Source organism: Danio aesculapii, chromosome 16 (genome assembly GCF_903798145.1).
Source record: "Danio aesculapii chromosome 16, fDanAes4.1, whole genome shotgun sequence".
Taxonomy (NCBI): Eukaryota; Metazoa; Chordata; class Actinopteri; order Cypriniformes; family Danionidae; genus Danio; species Danio aesculapii.
In genome coordinates this window covers 13,510,629-13,538,287 of record NC_079450.1, presented here as the reverse complement: position 1 = coordinate 13,538,287, position 27,659 = coordinate 13,510,629, and the positions used below count along the sequence as shown (strand labels likewise).

At 35.8% G+C, this 27,659-nt stretch overlaps 1 protein-coding gene across 2 annotated transcripts in view; it reads left to right on the top strand.

The window, feature by feature from the left end:
- Positions 1-27,659, top strand: part of adam22 (ADAM metallopeptidase domain 22) — a 124,351-nt gene that overhangs the window by 76,541 nt on the left and 20,151 nt on the right. For both annotated transcript variants that reach the window (XM_056474690.1, XM_056474691.1), the window contains exons 9-21: positions 548-622; positions 1,934-2,005; positions 3,338-3,504; positions 4,012-4,096; positions 5,436-5,520; positions 5,629-5,680; positions 18,311-18,410; positions 20,712-20,783; positions 20,866-20,958; positions 21,049-21,129; positions 24,234-24,284; positions 24,418-24,481; positions 24,976-25,081. In XM_056474690.1, coding sequence (XP_056330665.1) covers positions 548-622; positions 1,934-2,005; positions 3,338-3,504; positions 4,012-4,096; positions 5,436-5,520; positions 5,629-5,680; positions 18,311-18,410; positions 20,712-20,783; positions 20,866-20,958; positions 21,049-21,129; positions 24,234-24,284; positions 24,418-24,481; positions 24,976-25,081 — 1,103 coding nt within the window. The remainder of the gene's footprint in view (positions 1-547; positions 623-1,933; positions 2,006-3,337; positions 3,505-4,011; positions 4,097-5,435; positions 5,521-5,628; positions 5,681-18,310; positions 18,411-20,711; positions 20,784-20,865; positions 20,959-21,048; positions 21,130-24,233; positions 24,285-24,417; positions 24,482-24,975; positions 25,082-27,659) is intronic.

The following is a 27,659-nucleotide window of genomic DNA, read 5'->3' as shown; positions in this document are numbered from 1 at the left end:
TGCGCTAACAATTACTTTATACAAGTTGCCTGTTGTTCCTATGTTCTTCAGAACTGCATTTCAAGAGTTCACACTTAGCTGTAAACTAAGCTGTAACATGTAAACGTTGCACAGAAAAGTCGACTGGCCTAGTAAGGATTAGAATCAGTGAGGTTCTTGCTGTGAGACAACAGTGCTAACCACTGGACTGCCGTACCACCCAATCTAGGAAAAAAGGAAAAGGAATAGGGGAGGAAGGGGGGGATTCTTCAAGACGACGATGACTGTGGTATGAAGACTATGGTTATTTATTGTGACTTAGGAATCGTCTGATTGGAGAATCATGTGTTAGCCAATGCAGGTCCAGCAGTGGTCAGTCATTAGCACGTGATCCTCTCGAAATTAGTTTATAAATTCACAAAGTGAATCATTTGTGGAAAAGGATTCCTTAATTGGAGTTTAAACCAGAATCATTAAACTCCTTTTGATTCCCATTCCTTATTATATCAGAACACATCAGAGCCTTTAAGAGACAGGAAAATGATGCACTGTCAAATTCCTCACACAGATATCACGAAATCCACGGAGTGTTGAAGATGAGACCAAGTATGTGGAGCTGATGGTCATAAATGATCATTTAATGGTAAGATGAGTGAGTCCATTATTGACCTAATTTATAAAAGGACAGTTTACCTAAAACTGAAAATTATCATCATTTACTCCTTTATGACCTTTATGAGTTTCCTTCTTCTGTTAAACACAAAACAAAGTCCCTTTAAGGCAAGTCATTTCACTCAGCGGCCATATTTGAAACACCTCTCGATAAGTATGCTCAGGCATTCTGTCTGAATGGCAAAACATCAAATTCTTTGAAATTGTTTGCCAAGCTTACGATTACATTACATATTTGGAATCACCAATGAAATTAAACAACATCTGTCTCATAAGTTTCATTTCTAAACATTCGAATCAAACAAAATAAAAAAATTTTCAGGTTGACCAAGTTAATGTGCATTCGCACTCAAAAGTAACAGGATCACGAGACCAACCTCATTTATGAAGTAGGGGTGGCTTCATTCGCCATATTGACCAAATTTTCCCCCATTCAAACCATACGAGTGACATGTCTTGTGTATTCTACAGTCTTTGCACAAAAGAAGATATGTGAAAAATGCTGAAAGCCTGTAACCATTGATTCCCACAGTATTAGTGTTTTTTTACTATAGACAGTATTTCCTCTAGGATTTTTCCCAGCCATGGTGGCAGACTCTGTTGGGCCTCTTACACAGATCTACCAACTACCTGTGGTGTTATTTCATTGACAAATGTGGTGAGCGCAGTATTACAAGTCGAGGTCCATCATGTAATACGAGCATGTGAATCTTTGTGCTCGAGCGCCGATTTCCTCTGTTCATGCACAAAACTTCTTGCGCGCCCTCAAATACTCGCTGCTCATGTGCAGATTTTCTTGTGCGCTCTCAAATAAACGCTGCTGAAGTGCGATTTAGTGGGTTTATGTAACGAGTATGCCTCCAACATTTATTAGATTTGCTAGGAATATTAATGCACAGCAATGCTACAATTACAGAAAAGTTTGCGCTGTTATAATTCACTTACCTTTTAATTCGTTTTGGTGCGATTATAACCCGCTATTTAAAAACACGACTGAATGTTTTGAATGAGAAGCTGTAATGTTGCTGTGGCGGGATGAATTTTGGTGTGGCGCCCCGCCATGGAAGAATGAATGTAGCGGAAACCATGATAGAACTCAATGCTTACAAATTTCTAACACTCTTCAAAATATCTTCTTTTGTGTTTAACAAAAACTCATAAAGGTTTGAAATCACTTGAGGGTGAGTAAATAATGAGTACATTTTCACTTTTGGGTGAACTTTCCATATAGGTTTTTACCTTATGGCTGCAATTTGCTCACATTATTATGCATTTTGTCCAGTACAAGAAACATCGGCTTTCCGTTGGACAAACAAACAACTACGCCAAATCTGTTGTAAATATGGCGGATCTGGTAAGTAGCTCACACAGTATCATATACTATTATTCAGTATGTACACTACCTGACAAAAGTCTTGTCATCGATCCCAGTTGTAAGAGCAACAAATAATAACTTGACTTTCAGTAGATCATTTGGAAAAGTGGCAGAAGGTAGATTTTTTTCGATGAATCATATGTTAAACTGCATCCGAATCAGAAGACCTACTTGAACCAGAATGGACCCAAGATTCTGACAGAAATCAGAAATCAGTCAAGTTTGGTGACGGAAAAATTATGGTTTGGGGTAATATGTGGTTTGAGCGAGAGATCTGCAGAGTGGATGGCAACATCAACAGTCTGCGGTATCAAGACATTTGTGCTGCCCATTATATTACAAACCACCGGAGAGGGGAAACTCTTCAGCAGGATAGCGCTCCTCCTCATACTTCAGCCTCCACATCAAAGTTCCTGAAAGCAAAGAAGGTCAAGGTGCTCCGAGATTGGCCAGCCCAGTTACCAGACATGAACAGGATTGAGCATGTCTGGGGTAAGATGAAGGAGGAGGCATAGGAGATGAATCCAAATAATCTTGATCAACTCTGGGATTCCTGCAAGAACACTTTCTTTGCCATCCCAGATGACTTTATTAAGTCTTTATAAGTTATTTGAGTCATTGCAGAGATGTATGGATGCAGTCCTCCAAGCTCATGGGAGTCATACACAATATTAATTCTTTTTCCACTGCACCATGACTTTATATTCTATACTGTACATTATTTTTGTTAAGTGACAATACTTTTGTCTAAGCAAAGTCAGACCTTACTGTCCTAATTAAATTATTAAAAATCAAGGCATGATCATATTTTATTTTGGTAGAATAAGTGTAATCTAGAGGTCTTTGTCTTTCATATAAACCACTTCTGATACCAAATGATCAACTAGAAGTCAAGTTATTATTTGTTGTTTCTAAAACTTGGATAGGTGACAAGACTTTTGTCAGGTAGTCTATTGTTTTACTTGCGCTGATAGAATTATAACTGCAGAAGTCTGTTTCTCATCAGTTTCTCAAGACAAATTGACTCTCTGCAGTCAGACATCATGTCATGAGCTGTTTTATCTGCTTGTTTGTCAGTCTGTCTGCCCGCCCATGACAGCAACATAAACCTCCCTCCATCGTTCTGTCTCTGTGAAAGACATTTGGCATTTGGCTTCTTCAGCCTCTTGTTCGATGTGTCAAAATGAGCTCTAGAATGAACAACAAAAACACATTCATCATTCTGCAGGCGTCACATGTGTCCTTTGGGTTCAGAACTGCATGGAAGAAATCCGCCTGTTGTTATTAAACGCTTTCTGTTTGTATCTTTAGTATTTCAAAGAGCAACTCAACACCAGGATTGTCTTGGTTGCCATGGAAACGTGGGCAGCGGACAACAGGTTTAACATCAACGACGACCCCATGGTGACTTTACGAGAGTTTATGAAGTACCGGAGAGACTTTATTAAAGAAAAATGTGACTCCGTTCACCTTTTCTCGTAAGTTACAACCAAAGTAGGGTTGTCATGATACTAGAATTCAAAACCAATTGGTACTGAAATTTTAAAAACGTCCAGTTGCCGAAATTGCCGATAACATTTGAGCGTTGTTGAGCACATTCTTAAACAGCGCTGATTTGCCATTGTGTTCAACGGAAATGACTGTGATTGGCCGTGAACGCCATCGGTTCACAGAACTCACCGCTGTTTACTGAGTGTAACCACAGATACAGGGACACTGGAGCGTATTCAAAGTCAAGTCGATCAGCTAGTTTGTCTATAAGCTGACATACGAGCGATCCGCTGATGAATTGCGGCTTTAAAACACTCCAGTGTCCCTGGAGACAGGGAAATGTTCATGGGAAACTTGAATATTTCAGTACCAATTGGTATCGAATTCCAGTATCGTCACAACCCCAAAAAAAACCCACAAAAAACACACAAATTTGCAGCAGCTTTATGATCGAGTCAAAAGGTGTTTCTGATAAACTTTCTCTCTGCTTTCAGGGGCAACCGTTTTCATAGCAACTGGGGCGGAGCCTCATATATGGGCGGAGTTTGTTCTCTCACTAAAGGAGGTGGAGTCAATGAGGTTTGTGATTGTAGGAGACACTTTTAACTAGGGGTGTAACGGATCACGGTTGATCCGTGATTCGTACGGATCACAACCCTTTTATTTGGAATACATGTGACAAATGGATTAATAAACGTTTTTACTTGATCATTAATCCTAAATTTGTAGCGATTGCAGAGAGATCGCCCCTCGCGTCATTCAAATCACATGTATGAAAGCATTTAGGATTTCTTGTAGAATATAATGATGGCGGAAGAAGTGCTCGTAGCTTATTCAGGATGTTGTGGGTTTCTTAGGTTATTAAAGGTGTTTTTTTTTTTTGTCACTACTTGTTTAGCCTGCATCAATGCATTCAGTCTAAGCTGCACGAATAATTATTAAAAGACTGGGATCTCAACACCCACACAACATAAATTATAAATGAGGGTGATTTGCATATGTTTATTAATCATTCAAATCGCTGCATTCAAATCTGTGTTTGAAAAACGCAAAAATCTAGAAAGAGATTCAGTCTGTTTCTCAATTCCAAGGACGCAGAGAACGGACTTGCATTCTTATGAAGACCGGTCTTGCCAGGTGACCTCGAAAGAGCGAACTCGGGAGACTGCGAGAACAGAGAACGCGTTCTGTGAGAAATGAGATGCTGCGTTCTTCCTGGTGGTTTTTAACTGAAAATTATTGAAACATTACAGCATTCATACAATGATTTGTTTTTTTTTTCCCTTTTCAATATATATATATAACATGCACAAAAACCTTACAAATATTCTTTGCACAATACAAATAAAACAGATATTTCTATACGAATTTCTGAAAATAAACACCCTTAATGTGTTTATGCCTTTCTTTATTAAGATTTTCATGGTAATGTTTATATTCACCATCTCATTTAGGGAAACTCCTGAGGTAAATAAATGAAATCTATAAGTAGCTGATTCATTTATTGAAAATGAGACTAAAAATAAATATGAGGTGTACAAATTATAATGTTAGATTTATAAATTGATCATCATCACAACAGTAGTAGGAAGTGAATTTTTCACAGTACTGAATATTTTACTACTTATTTTTATTCAGCTGATTATTTCTTCATTTTATTTTTAATTAAATTACAGCTTCTAAGTTCTGTTTGTTAAAACCAAAAGTTTCGTGCAGTACTGTTTCTGTAACAGATGGATAGCAAATGATATTTGTCTCCTCCCCTCGAGCCGAAAAATGGTCCGATCCATGACTTAAAAATACCCATTATGTGATCCAAACTATTAGATTTGTGATTCGATACACCACTACTTTTAATTAAAGGAATTTCTTCTTTTTGTCAGTTTCTAAGCTTTTATTTGTTTGTTTTAACTGTTAGTATGGAAAGGAAATGGCCATAACTCTCGCTCAGTCACTGGGACAGAACATTGGCATCTTTTCTGATAAGAAACGCATTTTAAATGGTGAGTGCTCTTGTTTGTTATTATGACTGTTATCCTTTAACATGTGTACTTTGGCTCACGCGTACAGACTCTCACAGTTTGTCACTGTAATCTGTCTTTCCCACACAGGGGAGTGCAAGTGTGAAGATAAATGGTCTGGTTGCATAATGGATGATGTTGGGTAAGTTTCTAATAAAGCAGATTTCCCAGATCTCCTAACACACAAACCCACTCATAGATGAGTATTAGTCTTGAAATGCGTCTTGAAATTAGTCTTACTCAAACCGCCTGTCATGCTTTGTGCCGAGTCTGTGCTCCTGTGGTATGATGCTTAAGTAACATTAAGTTAAATCTAGTCAAAGTAACAGTGTTTGAAATTTGTGCCCTTCCCTGATCCATAACACTTTCTGTTATTTTAGGTGTGGTTTGCTAGCAGCTATTGAGTAGCTGAGATCGATTTATATATTCAAGTCCACTGGGTGGCAGTAAACAACAATTTGGCACCTCAATTCATCTGTGTCAGTGCTTACTCATGTAGTATCCTGTTTTTATTTTCACCGGAGCCTCACAGACTGTTCAAGGGTGGAAAATTAGCATTACAATCTGTGAGGGTGAATCTCACAAAACTGTCCACCAAACAAACATATTTTGATTCCCATTTCACATAGAAATATTATATATTTAAATACAGTTGAACACTAAATTATTAGCCGTCTTATGAATTGTTTTCCAAATATTTCCTAAGTACTGTGTAACTGTTTCAGCACATTTTTATTATTCTAATATTTTTATTGATTTTCAATAGTATTACATTTTCCCACAACACACATATTGAACATATTAACACAGTACATAGCTACAAACATAAAAAAGAAAACAAATAATTGGGGACAAACGTTCACTTAGGATACAGTAACCCTGAGCATTCCATGTAGGATAAAAAAGGCTGCCAACCCTCATAAAACCTTTTTAGAGCCTCGTATGGTGTATTCAGGGTGCTTGCCTGTAAGATGTGATAACACTTTTAATATCTAATGTTTGTGGGATGGTGGCTTTGCTTTTTTCCACCTGAGAAGAATCAGGCATCTGCCTAATAATGAAGAGAAGTTAATGATTTCTACATGATTAGCTGATAGGTGCATTTCTTCTGCCACTGCACCAAAAAGTGCACCCAAAATCCATATCTTTGTTACAGATACAGTTGAAGTGAGAATTATTAACTTTTTCCCCAATTTCTATTGAACGCAGAGAATATTTTTTCAACACATTTCTAAACATGATAGTTTTATTAACTCGTTTCTAATGACTGATTTATTTTATCTTTGCCATGATGACAGTAAATAATATTTGACTCGATATTTTTCAAGACACTTCTATACAGCTTAAAGTGACATTTAAAGGCTTAACTAGGTTAATTAGGTTAACTAGGCAGGTTAGAGTAATTAGGCAAGTTATTGTATAATGATGGTTTTTCTGTAGACTATCGAAAAAATATATAGCTCAAAGGAGCTATGAACTGCTTTTTAAAAACTGCTTTTATTCTAGCCGAAATAAAACAAATAAGACTTTCTCCAGAAGAAAAAATATTATCAGACATACTGTGAAAATGTCCTTGCTCTGTTAAACATCATTTGGGAAATATTTAAAAAAGAAAAAAAAAATTCAAAGGGGGTTTAATAAATCTGATTTCAACTGTAGATGAAAATGATCTAAATATATCGGTCCAAAATGTATCTAATCTAGGGCATCCGCAGAACATATCATTCAGATCTGCTGGCTCCAGACCACATCTGGGACAAGATGAATCTGACCCTGGATCCTTTTTTGCAGCTTTCTCCTAGATAGGTGAAGCCTATGAAGCACCTTAACCTATAGAATTCCCAGGTTCTGCTGGTTGACGCATTTGCTGAATTTTCCTTGCCAATCTTAAACCAATTGTAATTGTTTGTTTTGGTTCAATTAGGAATTTCCCCAACCATTGCAGAGCCTGGGGGATCAGAGTGAGCGCTCCTACTTGGCCCCACCCTGATCCAATTCAACAAATGTTTTAAACAATACTTTTAATAACTAATTTATTTAGTCTTTGCCATGATGACTGCACATAATATTTTACTAGTTATTTTGCAAGATACTAGTTTTCAACTTACAGTGCATTTAAAGGCTTAACTAGGTTAATTAGGTTAACCTAATTAGGCAAGTTTGGTTAATTAGGAAAGTCATTGGACAGCAGTGATTTGTTCTGTAGCCAATATAAATTCTTAAGGGAGCTAATGACAGTTTAAAAATGTTAATATATTTATATGAGCAATATCACACGAGTAGCAGTGCGATATGGCTGTATATCAATACCGCAGGTCAAGTTCCTTAGTGTCCCACTAGTGCTGATATACAGCCATACTGTACTGCTACGAGTGTGACATTGTGTTTATACAACAGTTCGATGGCATAATCTTGTATATAAATTAGAAAATCAAACACAGAGTCTCAAAAACCCTTTTGTACTAGGAACTACTTTCTTCCGCTGTTTATTCACTTCTGCAGCTGAGCCATTGCTTTAAAACACATCACTTTAGAACTAGTATTTGAATGATTCTCTAGCGTAATGTCTAAAGTGATGACAAAACAGGTGATTTTGCTGACATTTTAAGATTATAAGGCTAAACGGCATGAAATGCCATTAGTCTACAGAGATTTCCCAGTATTTCTCTGTTGCAATCAGGAGATCACAATAATTAACCTGATAATTAACCCTGAAAAAGCCAAAGCAAAGCAGAGCAAACACTAGCAGATTATTCATTCATTCATTCATTCATTCATTTTCTTTTCGGCTTAGTCCCTTTATTAATCTGGGGTCGCAAATGAACCGCCAACTTATCCATCATATGTTTTACACAGTGAATGCCCTTCCGGCTGCAATTTATCACTGGGAAACACCCATACACACTCAATCACACACATGGACTTGTGGGGGAAACCGGAGTACCCGGAGTAAACCCACACAACCAAGGGGGACAACATGCAAACTCAACACAGAAATGCCCTCTGACCAGGCCGAGGCGTGAACCAGCGACATTCTTGCTGTGAGGCGATTGTGCTACCCACTACGCCACCGCGTCGCCCACTAGCAGATTATATGGTATAAATACAACACTACATCATACAAAAGAGAGAGTTCAACTTAAAATGCAACTTATCTGTTTTATAATGATTTGATCAGCTGTAGTTTGAAACATGAAAAGAAAACGCAGAGTTTTTCTCCTCCAAGGGCTTATAATGCGGCCTCTGTCACCATCTTGTGGCACATCTTTGTGACACAACTTTGCTTTGCTCAGCATCTCCGAAATTATGAATATTTAAAATAGGCATTATCCTTGTAAATAAACTGCATATTTGCAATCTAAACCACTACATCCTAAAAAGGCCTTAAAATTACATTATGTTGTCCAACAGCTGCAATATTTGTTAAACTGTAGTGAGTCTATTGATCTGCTGTCACTCTATGTGGGCGGAGTAATACACAAGCATGAAGAGGCTGAATGAGTGCTGTTATTGCAGAATATCGCACGGTTATAAGCCAATCAGTTTCCAGAACCAGACAGAACGGTTGTATAAATATATCAGCAATATTTCAGAGGAAGGCTAATACTATTGTGTTTAACTGTGTGTGTATACATATACTAATTATAGTAGTGTATGATGTAGTGACTTTAGTTTTAATTTGTAGATTATGCTGCCTTAAATATGTTTTTCCATTTCAGTAAAACAGTTATAACTGAAAAACATTATGCCAGTTTTTGATTGGGGCTAAATGGATCATTTTTGTGAGAATGAACTCCTGTGCAAAATGGTAACATGATATCCTCAAAATGTCACGAGAAAGTGTTATCGATCCTTTTAGTCCAATTCTCTCTGTTTGGCTCTCCACTGTTGACATTTCACATGTGGACATTGACATTTCACTGTTCATGATTCAGATTCATCCGGGATCTAAATATTCACAAACAGTGTTGATCTAAATAATCCTATTAACAGAACGGCAAGCAACAGCTGCTAATTAGCATTCATTCCTAAAGCAGTCAGAAATGTTCACAGTGGTCGTGTGGGAAATGCAGTGATGTGTTGATCAGATTCTTGTGATGCAATATAGGTGTTTGTTCATGTCAAAGTGTGCATCTGTGTGTGTTGGTTTGTCTTTATCCGTGTGTTTTAATACCCTTTGCGTTTCCCCTTGATCCCGAATGGGACAGCAGGTGAGCAGACGCTTGGCTGTGTCATGCTACTCGCTTGTGTTCTTCCGACTAGTCAGCTGCTGAGTTAATTCAACTCCTCACTCCATCTAAAAGCATTATGGCCTCAATTTTACTCGGACAAGAGAGAGATATGGGGGAAATGCATTGTGTTGGAACACTCTGCAGTTTCCTGTGTGCTCTCTTTAACTTTTGTACGGGTTTTCAATTCGGTCAACAGCTCATAGTGGGACATGTTTTGTTAAGAGGGGATTTTGGGCTCCTCTATGTTTAATGGGGTCATATCATGTATTTTTAGTATCATAGTGTCATTGATAATATTAAGTAAGTTAATAATTTGAGAAGACGCTAATATCTACTCCATAGAATTAGGCAAATTCTGTGGTTGCAATCGGGTTCAATATCTTTCGAATTGGCCCATATTTACATTAAATCCATTAGTTAACCAGAATATTAATACAGATTTCATAACAAGCTGTAGTGCTGTTTAATGATCAATTCAGGCTTACAAAATAAAAATGTGTTTATATAGTAATTTTGTGTATACTGTGTATAAATTTATACAGTGCTCAGCATAATTGAGTACAGCCCATTTTGAAAATGAATATTTGTATCCATTTCTCAGTGAATATAGGCAATGTGATTTGGTGCATTTAAACAAAACAGATTTATTAAACAGATATATTTATTAAAATAATATTTTAGTCACCAAACATATTTAGAAATTGAAAGATTAAGCAATTAAATTCAAGCAAAATATTGCAAAAAACAAATTACAACCTACAAAATTTCAACTAAATCTTTCAATTTTTTTTGCTTCTCTTGATTTTTCCTCTTTTTAAAAATTTGTATTTAATATTTTTCTATAACGTATAAATTTGGGTGTACTCGTTTTTGGATCGTAATCGCAAGTTATTTTGCTAAATAAGCTCCAGATTTGGCTTCAGTACTGACTAATCTAATGTATATGCACAAATATAATTTTGGACAGCTTCCTATTAAAATTATGAATTTAAAAGATATATAGAAGATATTATGTATATGTAAATATACATGTATATGTATAGATAATAGATAATGTTTGTTGCAACATAGGCTTATTCTGAAAACGTAACCCTAGAGACAGTTCCGCAAATTACTTAGCCAGAGGTACGTATGGCTGCATTTCATTTTTTTAAACGAACGCTTTGGGGCGGTGTGATGCCATTCCTTGGACAAGGATACAAAAATAGTATCCAAAAAATTAAATAAACAAGTGAATAGCAGGGTGAGAATGTGGTAAAATCGGAAAACTTGGTAAAAAAAAATCAGACGTGGGCTTTTCCTTTTTTGGATTGCTTTTGAAACGTGTTGGTTGGGTTTAGGGAAGTGGATGGGTGGGTCAATCGATAAAATTGGATGGGTTTAGGGAAGGGGGAGGGTGGGTTAGTCGATCGTTCACTCAGTCAGTCAAAAAGTCAGTCGACAGCGGCCTCTGGTGGATAAATGCGAGAACAGCACTCGCAAATGGCACTCGCGAGGGAAATTTGAGATCTGAAAAAGCGTACACAGTGGCCTCTCATAGATTTACGAAAACAAAAACTGCAGAAAAACGTGCCGCCGGGATGTATTTTGCGGTCTCCAGAAACGTCTTTAGAGGTGCGTTTTCAGAATGAGCCTGGGTTGGTTTATTTATATTTACTTACACTATATGTTATAGCTCACTAGAGTTTAAGTGTGCTCAAAGCTTCACATGCTATGTGATAGACTTTTATTAATAAAATTATATATATTTGGATATATATAGTAAAATATATTATATAACATAAAATTAAATATAAACTTTAATTTATAAAGGTGTCATGTGGCGAAGTGGGTAGCGCTGTCACCTCACAGCAAGAAGGTCGCTGGTTCGAGCATCTGCTCGGTCAGTTGGCATTTCTGTGCGGAGTTTGCATGTTCTCCCCGTGTTTGCGTGGGTTTCCTCCAGGTGCTCCAGTTTCCCATACAGTCTAAAGACATGCGCTATAGGTGAATTGAATAAACTAAATTGGCTGTAGTGTACGTGTGGGTGTGAATGCAAGAGTGTATTGGTGTTTCCCAGTGCTGGGTTGCAGCTGGAAGGGCATCCACTGTGTAAAACACATGCTGGATAAGTTGGCAGTTCATTCTGCTGTGGTGACCCCTGATTAATAAAGTGACTAAGCCAAAAAGAAAATGAATGAATGAATATCCATCTATATGTAAATATATATTTTTATCATATACACGTGTGTGTGCATTTATTTACACATAATAAATTTACATTTCCCAGTGTTGGGTTGCGGCTGGAAGGGCGGTTCATTCCGCTGTGGCGACCCCTGATTAATGAAGGGACTAAGCCGAAATGAATGAATGAATGATTGAATAATAAATATACAGAGTACATGCACATATATCATGCAAATAAACTTTTATTTTGTATAAAAGATTAGTTACGATCATGTTGGGGAAAGTTACTTTTGAAAGAAACGCATTACAATATTGAGTTATTCCCCAAAAAAGTAACTAGTTGTGTTACTTAGTTACTTTTAATTGTAAGTAATGCGTTATGTTACTTTTGAGTTACTTTTTATTAGCTTTACTGAGGCTTAATCTCTTTTAGAGCTTGTTTTTTCTTCTTTTTTTAATTAGAGGAGCTTTGCAATTAAGTATGCATTGTATAACCTATATATACCTTTAAAAAACATTAAAAATATATTTTAGGATAACTTTATCTGAGAACTTCCTTACCCCAGAGCTGTACATGCTGTATATGAAGATTATTGAAAGTTTAAAGTAATGTCTTTGCTACTTTTGTACTAATTGTCTTAAGTTAAATCACTGTCAAAATAATGAACACATTCTCTCATTGACTGTGGATTCATTGTGACTAATCTTAATTAATTTTTTAAAAAGCTAATTATAAGAGCCATAAGTTAATTGTTTTATTTATGTTAAATTTATAATAATGTGAAAAGCAAAACTTGAAAATATTTTACTAAAAGTAATTACATTTTTAATATAGAGTATATGCTGATGTCACTTGCGGGAAGGAAGAAGTTGTGTCATGAAGATGGAAGCAAGACAGTTTTTTGACCATGTAATATAGTTCAGTTAAGTTGTTATAACATTTTCGAAACTATATCACTGGACTGTCTTATATTACTCGCGTTCAAAACCTGCTTATTCTGAGAAAGAAACAAGGAAGAGGCGGACTGATGGCACATACACTAATTAATTTAACTAAAAAGTAACTCGCGTTACATTTTCAAAATTGTAGTACTTTATTTTTAAAAGTAATGCGTTACTTTACTCGTTGCTTAGAAAACTAATATTATTACATAACTCACTTTACTTGTAATGCGTTTCCCCCAGCACTGGTCATGGTTAATTGTTAAACAGCACTAACAACTGCAGCTGTTTTGCTGCATAGCTCAAAAGAGTTCCGAAATGTTTACAATGTCTCATTTATTTTAAGAGATAAAAGAAAATTGTATGATATGAGCCCATTAAACAGTTTCAAACTGTCTGCAGTCATTCACACTCAAACGAATAGAACGATCATGATTTCATGCTAATGCCAAATGTCATAAAGCCTGCGTGAGACACACACAGTCCAAACCTCCAAACTCGAAACGCTTTTACCGTACTATCAGAATTTTCTGAAAAAAAAAAAGCTAAAGTTTGTCTTCTGATGATTTATATAATGGCTTACTGACAGGACGTTAGCTGAAATTCACACCAGCACTCTCAGTGTGTGTTCACCCTCCGTCTTGCTGTGTGCTTAGCTTCTCAAATAAGACTTCTTCTCTTCAAAAGCCATGTTTCTGAGCACATTTAGTAGTTATTACCTGTTTTTATGAATGCAAACATATCCACAACTTCACCTTTGACCCTTGAAATTCATAAACTGAGAGAAAAAGTGTTGTACTCGGCATACCAAGCTAAGTGCTTTCTCACTATCAGGAGAATGTGGAACTATTCACACACAAAGTCCAAACTTCTGAGTATGAGAAAGATGCACATGTTATTGCCGTTGGGTTGTGTTTGATAAATCCATCATTTCCCTGAAAGCTACAGCACACTCTCATGTTATTAACACCAGTGTCAATGGCCTTTCAGACAGACGCGCTCATGTTGATCTGTCTCTCCATTGATGGACGTTTTTTTAGAGTTTCATTTTCTCCGTGCAGCCTGCATGTCCGATCTGATCCACTAACTCCAGTGTTAAAATGGCAGGATGTTTTGTGTTCTCTGTTTCCCTTTTAAGTTGGTCTTCCTGCTGTTAACAATCCTGTGAAAATGTCTGCAAACACTTTAAAATTAATTACCCATGCTTAAGCAGGTAAGACAAGGTGCCCTGGTATTCCAGGAACACACTCAGCGTCTGGTAAACGAAGAGTAACCACTCGTACGTGGCATAATGTGAGAGATATGCACTTATTGATTCTCAGCCTGCGGTTAAGGCTTCCTGAAACTGCATTGTTGCAGATTGTCACAGATTGGAATAGTGCTTAGTGCTTGGGAATGATCTCTGCGGGATATTGAGGGCTGCGACCTGGCTGATACACGCTGATACTGGGGAATTTGTGCGTACAGCCACACCTCTGTGTTTACCAGTGGAAGAACTGTGATTTGCTTGGACAGGAGGGTGTAGTGGATGGACAGACAGAAGGAATGAGGGAATAAAGGTTATGAAAGTGTCAGGAAAATTAGTGAGGAACTTCCTAAAAGAGATGGGGATTTGGGGATTTTAGACCAGGGTTTCCCAAATTATGAGTTCATGATTGATAAAATAACAAAGTTTTGAGAAAACACTTTACAATAAGGTTTCATTAGTTAATGCGTTTACTAACATGATCTAACTATGAACAATACAATACAGCATTTATTAATCATAGTTCAGCATTTACTGATGCATTATTAAAATCCATGTTCATGTTTGTTAACTTTAATTTATACATTGAGTTAACGTAAACTAACAACAAATTTTATTTTCATTAACTAACGTTACTAAACATGAATAAATACTGTAATAAAGGTATTGTTCATTGTTCATACATTTATTAACATTACCAACATGTAACCAATGTTAAATGAATATTTATAAAACAAATCCTATATTCAAATCTTTTTTTGAAACAGAAGTTATTTTTATGATTGTTATTGTTATGTATTTCCAAGTAAATTGGGCTTTTGAATAAGAGACTTAATTTGGTCTATTGAGAATTGATTGGATCATTGATTAGCTGTGTTTTGCTATTGATTTATCTTGTGTCATTGACAGTTTGACCTGCTTTTCTGCCAGTAAACAGAAGGAGGGGGAAACTATTCTGCTTAAAGATTACAAAAGCTCATGAATTATAGCAAATAAAGATTAAAATAATTTACAATACACTGTAATATTCTATTTTAAAATAATTGGAAATTCTAACCTGCATGTACTTAATTGACATCAGAGAATATGCAACTGTAATGTTAAATTTGATGAAATAAATCTTAAAAGGCACTTAAAGTAAATCATTTGGATCATTGACAATATTTAATGTTAATGTTAATTTTTTGGGAATCCCAGATTTAGAACATGCGCATATAATTATCTAGATTGCACAACTGCCAACTGTGATACAAGTGTATCGCATAGGCGGAGAGTGTGTAAGGCTGGGGAAGGCTTAGCCTCCCCCTGGCCAGAGACCACGGAGATAGCAGCAAAGAAAAAAATGCATTGAAAACATGTAACAGGTGTGAGGCGTAATATGAATGTAATTTAATGTTGATGATTAACACAACACTTTAGCTATTGTAAGTTTGTCAATCAAATTTAAAGTCCCCCTCCGCACAAAAAAGAAACTGTCCAACCCCGCACATTGCGCTGATGAGCACTGTTTATTACTGGAGTTCACAGCAGCTCTGAAAACCAAGCCAAAAGTGCTGGCCAGCGGACTATTCTGATTTGCTGGTCAAGGGCAGAAGTAATAAAATGACAAATGAGTTTTAAGAGAGAGCTATAACAAAATATTATTCTGGTTTCATTTTTTTTAGCATTAAATGAAATTGGTAGCTTCATTGTAAGGTAGTCTAGCCTATAGTGTAGTAATCTTGTTTTGGCAATCGTTTAAAGTTTTACATTTTAAAGGTCAAATATTTATTGCTGAATTACAAGTTCGGTTTTCGATTGGCCTCGTGAAAAAGAGAATGATTTCTTATTCTCAGGGCCGGCGCGTCCAGAGGTGACCTAGGCGGCCGCCTAGTACGGAAGAATAGTGTGGGCTGCGTCCTCCCTAATATTAATTATTATTATTATGATGATTATTATGGGTAATAGTAATAAAAGCAACAGGGAGTAATAATTTCATTTGAAACTGCATACCATAAGTAATAAATAAATATTTCATAAATAAGTATTTAAAATTTTTTTATATATAATAAATGCCGTCTTGATGAACAGAATAATTTTAATCAGATTTTTAAATAAAAGTAATAATAATAAAAAATAAATAAACTGACCCCAAACTTTTGACCGGTAGTGTAGATCAGTGGGAGAGTTTAATAAAATAATTGAATGTGCGTGTTGAATGTAATAGACGTTTGTTGATAGGTGGTGCTTTTGTTAAAACCTCTTCTTGGTCGGTCGCAAATCTTTTTAAATGTATTAAAGGGCAGCGCATATATTAGCCTTACCCTGGAGTTTGTTCACCCTCTGCCTATAGTGTATCGTTAAATTGTTGAACTGTTCACTTAAAATCTTAAAAAAGACTTTAAGTAAATATTTTAGGCAAGTAATTAATATTAAGCTGTTGACAAAAGTTTGGGAATCCCAGATTCAATGGTACTTCAAAGTTTGTCAGTTCAGAGTGTGTTTGTTGTTCTTTTACCATCATCTTATTTTATTTTTTACCTGTTTTTATATATAAAAGTGTAAACTTCTCAAGGGGTTAATAAGCTTTAAAGCAGAATTGTACATAAATACCTAGATAGCAAGCATTTATGTGTAATGCAAGACACATATCCACTGGGTTGAAAAGGATAAGATCCATCTATAAGCACATAACTAGGAATTGACGGATTCTTTCATTTTGGTTGTTGGTTCTTCTTTGGTTGCTTATTCTTTCATTAGGTTTGGTTGTTGTGGTCGTTGTGTTGGTTTGTACTATGTTTTGGTGTTCTTTATGTATAAGTCATGCCCTCTGCTGGTCATAAGTTAGTAGCTGCTTAACCATTTCCTCATCTGAGCAGACTGATGATTATACACTAAAAAATGCAGGGTTCCACACAATTCATTCATGTTGTCCCAACGCAAATCTTAATAAATTAAATTAACTTAACACTTTTAACAAATCTATGTGGATTGAACATAAAAAATCATGTTGTCCCGATGAAATCTCAAGAATTGTGTTGATTCAGCTTATTTTAAATAGGTAGTTTGAACGAGCAAAAATATATATATATGTGGCTGGTTCACATTAATCCTGTTTTCTATCCTAAAGCCTGTGACTTTTAACAACAGGTAGACCTCTTCCATAACAGTGACCATGTTTACATGAACATTTTAATTGATTAATTCTGGCATATTCTGATTGTTTGTGTCATGTAAATGGGATTTGACTTGATAAACCAATGTGAAAAATGCAGCATGCTTACAGTTGAAGTCAGAATTATTATGCCTGATGAATTATTAGCCCCCCTGTATAATTTTTCCCTAATTTCTGTTTAATGGAGAGAAGATTTTTTCAACACATTACTAAACATAATAGTTTTAATAACTCTTCTAATAACTGATTTCTTTTATCTTTGCTTTGATGACAGTACATAATATTTTACTACATATTTTTCTAGACACTTCTATACAGCTTAAAGTGACATTTAAAAGCTTAACTAGGTTAATTAGGCAAGTTAGGGTACTTAGGTAAATCATTGTTTAATGATGGTTTGTTCTGTAGACCATTGAAAAAAATATTGCTATTAAATTACTAATAATATTGACCTTAAAATTGTTTTTAAAAATTAAAAACTGTTTTTATTCTAACCGAAATAAAACAAATAAGACTTTCTCCAGAAGAAAAAATATTATAGCAAATACTGTGAAAAATTCCTTGCTCTGTTAAACATTATTTGGAAAATGTTTGAAAAATCTCAACAAATATCTCAATTGGAGTCTGAATTTCCATTTGTTAATTTACTCATTTTCAGACTACTAATATTTTCCATAATTTCCACAAGAGGATAGTTTGAAATTTGGAATATGATAATTATGGTGATGTAATATATATATATATATATATATATATATATATATATATATATATATATATATATATATATATATATATATATATTAAACATTAAACATGATATATATTTAATATATAGGAATAATTTCTAAATTGGTACTAGAATACCTCACAAAACAGCATGCATGTAAACATGGTGACTAATGTAAGAATAGTGGATTTTCAGTTCAATCTCAGTGTGATTTGACCATGATCAGTCTGTTTCAGTAATCAGAGGAGATGAAAGTAAAATTGGCCAGTATGAATTTAGTGCTCTGTGGTTCTCTCTAACAGTTTCTACTTGCCTGAGAGATTTTCTGACTGTAATGTGGAAGAGTTTCATGATTTCCTGAACAGTGGAGGCGGCGCTTGTCTCTTCAACAAACCCTCAAAGGTAATTTCTGTCTGTTTATAACAATGACTTTCCTTAAAATGTCCCTAAACAAAATCTGCTCTCACAGAACTCTAAACACAAGGTACAGGTTTCCTTCTTATAATTAAAAGATTCATTAACAAAGTTTTATACATTCAAATACTTATTGTTTTTATGAAGATTTTAATTTGGATTACTATTAAAAAAGCACTAAATCGACATATTAGTATAATATCTTGAGGAGCATGTGACACAGAAGACTGGAGAACACTTTAAGACTTTAAAAACAGATACTGTTAATTGTAATAATATTCAAAGGGCACCTATTTGACCCCTTACAAGATGTAAGATAACCCTTTGGTGTCTCCCGAATGTGTCTGTAAAGTATTAGCTCAAAATACCCTTCAGATAATTTATTACAGCCTCCAGAATCTGCCCATTTTGGTGTCTGGATACATTGTAGCTGTTTTTGTAGCCTGTGGCTTTAAACGCAAATGAACTGCTTCTCCCCGCCCACCATTCCCACATGTGTCTCTCCTTCTCTTTATGCGTTACGTCAGATAAACAGCAGTCAGTGATAGAGACAGACTCGGTTGAAGCTGAAATACAGCTCATTAGTCAAAAATACCAAATAAGTTTATTTCATGTATTTGTGGTGGAGTTTATTCAAGCCTTTCTGAAATGATGAGTCTCACACAAATGCTATTTCCTATTCGATTTCCTATTGCAGTACACACACACACACACACACATATTAGCTTTTACTGGCACCATGTGGCCGTGGTGATTATATCAGTTAAGAATTAGATAGCGATTTTGCTGTATTTATTACAAACATGCAGGGCCGGATTAACATAAGGGAAATGCAGGAAACGCCTCTTTGTGTTATGCTTTCTCTCGTCGATAATGTGAAGTATTCCTTTGGGTTTGCTGCTGTTCAAAAACAGTGACGCCGTTGCTCAGAGTGGCTGTAGCTCAATCAGAGATTGTCTGAGATTGAACTTGTTTAGTCACCCATAAGGGTGATCAGATGTCCCAATTTTCCAAGAACCTATTTCAGCACTACCGCGAGAACCATCCAGTCAAAGGTAGGCAAACTAAGCTTGTCGTAGAACAAAAAATTAAATTCAATCAGTCTTCATCATTGATTAACTTGTACGCGTAGTACAGAAGCTGGGATAGGTGGAATCATGTCGATAATGTCATAACTGAAGCGCAGTTTTAGCCGCGCAGCTGTTACAGCTGGACTCAAGAAACCAGCATGCACCTGCCGCAGTCGTTATCAAAAAGCAGTTACTAAAATGTCCGTCGTTGCGGAGTATGTATTTCAAGTAAATACACTCCGTTATGCTTTACAGTAAGTCTAGCTGAACCAGTTAGAAAGAAAACTTTTTTATGAATGTTTACTTTTCCCCTTACGACAGTAATAATATGGAGCAATGAAATGTTGGCACTGGCTTTCATCCGACTATATTTGATGCAAAAAATATATAAAATAAAGTAAAAGGATGCTAGCCTTCTGTAACTCAGAAGACCACAATCTTTTGGATATTAGAAGCATGTTCTTTAAAGATATCCTATCATTAGGGATTTATAATAAGTTCTAAAGAAAGATTTTAAAGCTAAACCCATATTTAAAGTATTTGTTATAAAGCACTGATTGAGGAAGTATTGCAAATGTTTTTTTGTTGCTGATTTTTTCAGCCTGTTTGAACTTTAAAATTGATGTTATGTCATTAGTTAATTTTGTATAGCTCACTTGCAAGCCTATTTTAATAAAATAGAAAAATATATATAATAATCAAATATAAATCAAATGGTGGAAATTAGATAATAATATTAATTAATAAATGATTATTATTATTGTTAATAATATTAACAACAACAAGATATATCTTGAATTTGCTATAGCACCAAGACCCAATGTGTTCTTAATCCAGCCCTGCAAACATGCTCTGTTTTTAAAAACTTTTAATCTTATAAAAGTCACAGAGAGTTGGAACAGAAATTTTAATTTAATTAATCTGAAGAAAAAAAAAAAGTCTGTGGACATGTGTATAGAAACATGGCGATTCAATTAGTTTTGGTGGGCGGGGAAAACCGCACTCCTTGGTCATGTTGCGGTGGGCTTCAAAATCTCTGGCATTTGGGTCCTATTTTAACATCAGGGAATTTCTAAAAAGAGATTTGTTGGGTTTATGTTACTCCAATATGACTGTGGATACACAAGTTGGTTTTCATCATAGGTGCCCTTTAATGTTTTATGTTTATTGACTGTTTAAAAATTGCCAAATTATTTCCTTCGCTTTGTTTTGTCTGCAGCTCTTGGATCCTCCAGAGTGTGGAAATGGTTTTGTGGAGGCAGGAGAGGAGTGTGACTGTGGAAGCCCAGCCGTGAGTGATCTTCCATCAACATCACGATCACATTAATCTGACATTGCTTATGTAATCTCTTTTTTTTCCGCTCTTTCTGCAGGAGTGTGCTAGAGAGGGGGAAAACTGCTGCAAAAAATGTATGTTGACTCAGGGAGCCAAATGCAGTGATGGTCTCTGTTGTAAAAACTGCCAGGTAGGTGCTGAGTCGTACAAGAAGGAAAAAAAAAGTGCAGCTGTTTCTGTTCGGGTGAGATTTTTAATGATCATTGTGATGTCTCTGTAGCTGGAGTTTATGGGTGTGCTTTGTCGAGAGGCTGTCAATGATTGCGACATACCGGAAATGTGCACTGGGAACTCCAGCCAGGTAAGGGAACTATTATGTACATCTCAAAACACATCCTGCAGGAGTAGAACGGGCTATCCACTTGTTATATTGTGTATCCACAGAAGTCGTGGCATACTATATGGAATACTGTTTCCAGGTCCAAGCCGCTACTCCGTTGAATAGGGTATTTGCACAGCCAGTGTTTTTTCTCCTACAGATAAACTTCTGGTGAACGGTTAATGTGACTTTTTTTCAAATCTATAAGAGTCCAGCAGTGGAGTTTGGTGAAGGTGATGCCCAGGTCAGGTCTCTTCATCATGGCCAAGTGTGCAGCATCCCGACTGTCCAGCACATCCACCAGCCTGACCTGATCGTAGATTTTAGGAAGCACTGCTCTGGAGGGTTCTGAGACATGGGGGCCAACAAAGAGCTTAGAATGACCAAGAGGCGACACTCAATAGAACGTTCCATTGCAACATCAACGCCCAACAACAACACCGGATTCCACCATTTTGGAGTGAAAGCGATCGGCTGTCCATTGGATCTTATTGCTGTCGCGATGGCAAGCAGCTGCTTTGTTTTTTATTTATTTATTTAAAAATCACATTAAAGCTGAGATACAACCTAAAGATGACAATACAACACTTACTATCACAATCATGAGCACTTTTAATAGTTTATTTTTCTGACTTACAATATGCTGTTGTTCTATTGGAGTTTTCATTCAAAATGGCAGTCGCGCCATCTAGTGGCTGTTTCCAAAATTGCACTAGAGTGTCGCCTCTTGGTGATTCTAAGCTCTTTGGGGCCAATCAAGACCTCTGGAGGCGGATGGGGGGTTGGGGGTAGCCGTGTTTCGTAGATTGAAGGTTGCTTGTCAGAGGATGAGAAGCTGACAATACATTGCTGTCCAAAAAAAGCACTGCAGTGTTTGGGTGTTTTGTGTTTGTCTGAGATAATTAGTTGACCGAAATGTGTATAATCCTTACAAGCTGATGCTGATTGGTCAGTTCTTGTCACGTAACTCGCGGTGGGCTCGCAGGATTCCTTCAACTGGGTGCGTCTGGAAGGCATGAGCACCTCCATTGGAAACAACGAACTTGTGCGAACTCTAGAAAAGACGTGATATGCGAACGGCCACTAAAAGGCTGTCATTTGCGATCTCCATCAGTTGATCTTCTTACACAGCCATGGTGGATTCACCTGATTTGTTGAAAAATGGGTTGTGGGTCCTTCACTGGGCCTTTTCCCCTTAGCAAAGAAACTTTCCATAGACATCTGTTTCTTACTCATTTTGCTTCTTGTGGGTTAAATTTGGGCGCTCAAGTGACCGAGATGAAACCGAGAGAATACGGTCATTTTTCAAAATAAAAACCTTTTCGAAATAAAGGATTGTTCAGACTCAGGTAACTATAAATATTAGTTTATGACGCCTTTCTAGTCATTTAATGCGTTAAAATGATTTTTTTTCAATAATATCATGGTGTATAGAACAGTCTCTGCTCCTGCTGCATCACAGACATCAATATTTTAACAATAAAAAAATAAGCAATTTTTGGCCATCTGATATTAGGCATGGTTTTATATATATTGTGATCATGATTTTCGAAAGTATTACAGTGCTTTATTACCATTTGTTGAGCCTCCTCATACAATTTGATAGAGCATTTTGGATCCGTGATATCAGACTTAACCACCGAATATTGACTGGATTCTATTCGGAAAGGCTCATCCCTATGCCCTAATCCCTTGGGAGGGTCCCTTTGAAGGGATTAGAGCATCAGGATGAGCCCTTTCGAGCTGAATGCAGTGTGTGACACCAAACAACTTCCCTGGTCAATGCATCATGGCCCAATGGGTCCATCAGTTGTACACTTAAATATCCTTCATTCCAAAGGGCCATTTGAAGTGGGCAGTTTTGAGCACTTCTCTTTGGAATGACAGCTCAATATGGTGCCCATGATTATGTTCATGCCGAGCTGCCCATTTGGAATGCACCGTTTTTTTCAGCAACCAATAAACTTCCAGTGAAAGGTTTATTTGATTATTTTTAATATAATAAGGTTTCTTTTACAGCATCAATAATTTATTTTAATTAAAATATAATGAGTTAAATACACTTCCGTTTTAATTTAATTGTTCAAGTTTAAAACGAGATGAAAGTCTATTTAAACACAAGTGCTGCCAGGAGCAGCAGGTGAGTGCAGAAAGTCCATTGATAAATACTTTCCAAATTACCATATATTAAGGAGATGTGGTGGAACATTGTCATTTAATGCAGTGCTTCTTGTCTGTTGTGATGCCCAGTACATTATGTATCTCAATCAGCCAGTGAAAACCACTGATTTTAAACGAAATAGCTTCTTAAACCTGGCGATTTTATAATGGCATGACAGTTATCGAAATGACCGGTAGCGTCTGAGCTGCTGTATTCAAAATTAAATATCTCCGTACATATACCAATTAATACACCAATTGAGTTTGGCTTTGTTCCATTCTGAAAGGATCATCTTTATGCCCTAATCAATTTAAAGGGTTTACCCTCCAGAATTAGACCTTTGAAGGGATTTCAAAAGTTGTAGGGAACTTAAAGACTTCTGCATAATCTTGCGTAATATCTAAATACTAGATTTCACATACTAAACAAACATCAGTGAGGAATCATGCTTGAAAATTAAAAGTTATATCCAACAGTAATACCGGAAGGGCCCTTTGAAGAAGCCAATTTTGAGAAGTTTGCAAATTTATCTACATTTGGAACGTAAACTACCTAATAAAAAAGCCAATATTTGTCTGTGACTATACACATTTAAAATTATTATGCTCCATGATGCATGGCTTATTATCATCTAAAAATAAAAAAAGAATCTGAATGTATATATGAGTGCTATTGCTTCTGGTTCAAACATTACATTGTGTACATTATGGGATTTAGTCTTCCATATAGTGTGTCGTGCAAGTTTAGTTTAGTCATAATGTTGTTCCATGCATATTTAAAATTCATGTCTTACTATACATGGTTTGTGTTTTGTAAACTATATTTGTTTAAAAACAGTTTATAATATGTCATTCTCTTATATTTTGTATTTCCTCAAGTACTTTTGAATTTTATATTTAAGCTCATTATATACGCTTTTCAACAGTGTCCTCCAAACCTACACAAGATGGATGGGTACACGTGTGAGAAAGATCAAGTGAGTTTTTGTATATACATATATAATACAATATAATTATATAATATAATTATAATATATTACAATATATTTATAATATCATTTATATAATTGTTTCTGTGGCCATTTTGTTCTACTTTTCATGTCATTTTAGGGAAGATGTTTCAACGGCAGATGCAAAACCAAGGACAGGCAGTGCAAGTACCTCTGGGGAGAGAGTGAGTGACTTAATACAGTAGCATTAATTCACATTTTACATTAGCTTTTTATTTTATATTTCAGTTTAGTTTGTATTAGTGTGTTTCTTTGTAATTTCAATTGTTAAATTTTGGTTTTCACATTTGTTTTTATGTTTAAAGGGGCTGTATGTAAGAATATTCACTATTCACTTAAAAATCTCTTTTTCATTTGCCAGTGTGTGAACAGCTTGTAACAAAACTTGACTTTTTCAGGCTTCCCCTAGGTTATCTAATATTATTTTTATTTAAAAGACCATTTTTGCTTGGAAAGCCGTTATTAATAAAACAGAAGGGTATCTGAATTCTACAAATAGACCCTATAATATTAAGATTTTCATTTTATTTCAGCTTTATATTTCAGTTACAGAAAGTAGCAACATCACTTTCCACTTTTTGAAACATGCTTTTTTTTTCTTTCTGGGTGGTTTTGGTGTGATTTTGATTACTTTGATATCTCTAAAATGTTTCTAAAGAAGCGACATCGGCTGATAAGTTTTGCTATGAGAAACTCAACATTGAGGGCACAGAGAAGGGCAACTGTGGACGTGACAAAGACACCTGGATACAGTGCAAAAAACAGTGAGTTGGAAATTTTTACATTATAATAGTATTACTTTATTATTAATTCCTTAATTTTTTCCTCGCAAGCCTTTTTTTAAAGTTGCTAGCCGCAGCCACCATTTTTGATGATTTTCCGCAAAATTTGACAGCACTCAGAATATTTTCTGCTAGGAATATAAGACGTTATTCATTCGTTCATTTTCCTTCAGTTTACTCCCTTATTTATCAGTTGTCGCCACAGCGAAAAGAACAGCCAACTATTCCTGAATATGTTTTACACAGAGGATGCCCTTCCACCTACAACCCAGTACTGGGAAACACCCATACACTCTAACATTCGCACACACTACGGCCAATTTAGTTCATCCAGTTCACTTATAGCACATGTCTTTGGACAGTGGGGAAAACCGGAGCACCCAGAAGAAACCCACGCCAACACGGGGAGAACATGCAAACTCCACACAGAAATGGCAACTGGCCCAACTTGAACCAGCGACCTTCTTGCTGTGGTGACAGTGCTAACCACTGAGCCACCGTGCCGCCCATGTATGTCATTATTATATATAAAAATAAAGAACCCATCCTCTGACTTTAAACAAAAAAAGGGTTTGAGTTCTATCTTCATGTGTTTATGTTGTATCACCACTTGAATGCAGATACATTTCAATGCATGTTTTATGCGTATGTTTATTAGTGTCTGTGTCTATATTGTGGATCATTTTTATAATTGGTGGATCATTTCGTGTGGCGAGTGCTAATAAAGAATGAAGTAACCAAAAGGAAAGTTGTGTAACATCTTTACATGCGATCTTATCTACACTTTCTCTGATCGCCTTATATTTCACACCCAGAAAACCCAGAAGTCTCATCCTCGTTCAGGTGGAAATGCACTAGGACTTCCCTTAACTGGCAGTTCATTCCGCTGTGGCGAACCCTGATTAATAAAGGGACTAAGCTGAAAAGAAAATTAATGAATGAATGACTTCCCTCCCCGTAATACACCTAAAAGACAGATTGCTGTAAACATTTGGAGAAACGTTCTCTTTTAATTCACTGCAAAAAAATGCTTTTCTTACTTAAAGTTTTTGTCTTGTTTCTAGTCCAAATATCTAAGAAACATGGTCTTGTTTTCAGAAGTAATATGTTTAGTGAGTAACTAAATTAAGTGACTTTTAAAAAATATATTTTGTTTCCGTAAATAATCAAAAATAATAATAAGTCAAAATAACAAAAAGGAAAATAATCTGCCAATGGGTTAAGCGAAATAATCTTGTTTTTGTTTTGAAATAAGAAAGTCACTTAATTTTGTTAATCACTTAACATATTATTTCTGAAAACAAGATGTTTTTTTTGTTTTTTTTAGATATTTGGACTATTTTAACAATCTAGACATAAAGTCTAAAGTGAATGGCGTGAAAGCATTAAGGGCATGTCCGAATCCACTTTTGCTATTTTAAGGACAGAAAAATAAGATTTGTGCCCTGGCTCATGGAGTTATGGGTGTGTTTTGAGCATAAAGTACATTAAACCAATCAGAATCACAAATCCCATTCTTTTAAAGAGTCAGTTGCATCACGCCATGGCGCATGTGTTATTAGCATGAGAAAAAACTGTTAAACAGACCATCTGCAGCGTGACAATAAAGAATGAGCCACCTCCATTCCGCCTCTTTACTCTCTCTTTACCTCTTTACTCTACATATTTAATTTAGTTTGTTAAGCGCAAAGATTTGTTTCAAAATCATTTCTAAATTAAGCTCTAATTTCCAGCAAACTAATAAATGAACAATAATAATGAAGTGTAGTCAAAAAACGTATATCCAAACACACAGCCTATTCTTATACCCCATATGGGCATGCATACATCTCCAAAACCTGACAGGTGGACAAATCTAAACTTGTTTTTATTAAACAAATATACATATGCATATAATCAATAATACTACTAAAATAATAACATTATAAAAATGCAAATTGCCATGAATAAACTGAAAAAAGCCCCCCGACATGAAGAAGGCATAGAGAATTTATATTTATGTCGAAAATATTTTTTTTTCTGTAACATTTTAATCCTTAAAGTTTTTTTCATTTGTAAAGATTTTTGTGTATTGCTGTACATCCTGTGTGTATTCAGCAATGTGTAAGTGCTTTGGACCTGCATAGGTGCATAACTAACGTGCTCTGCGCTGCACTTTAGACCAGTTTTTAGTAGGTCAATGACGCAGTCTATTTCAGTTCCTCAAAATAGCAAAACACCAACAATGCGCCTTAACACACCGCTTTTATAGACCAGCACACCCATGAGTCCAAAAAGTGGATTTGCTTTTTAAACAACGTGGTGCAAAACGTGAAAATTAGGGTTGCGCTGGTCTGAAAATAGCAACAAATCACACTATACACGTCTTGCGGCTTATTGCGCTGGGTGTATAATAAGGCCAAAAAACTCTAAGTAAGAAAAGCATTATCTGCAGTGTTGACGAGATGTCTGGTCAATGGCTGGGAAAGAGTTAATGTGGACAGCGATCAGTTCATTAGTCATTAAAGCATGTCAAGGTTGTGTAAGATCTTTTAACTAGAAGCAAAGATTTAAAGTGTGT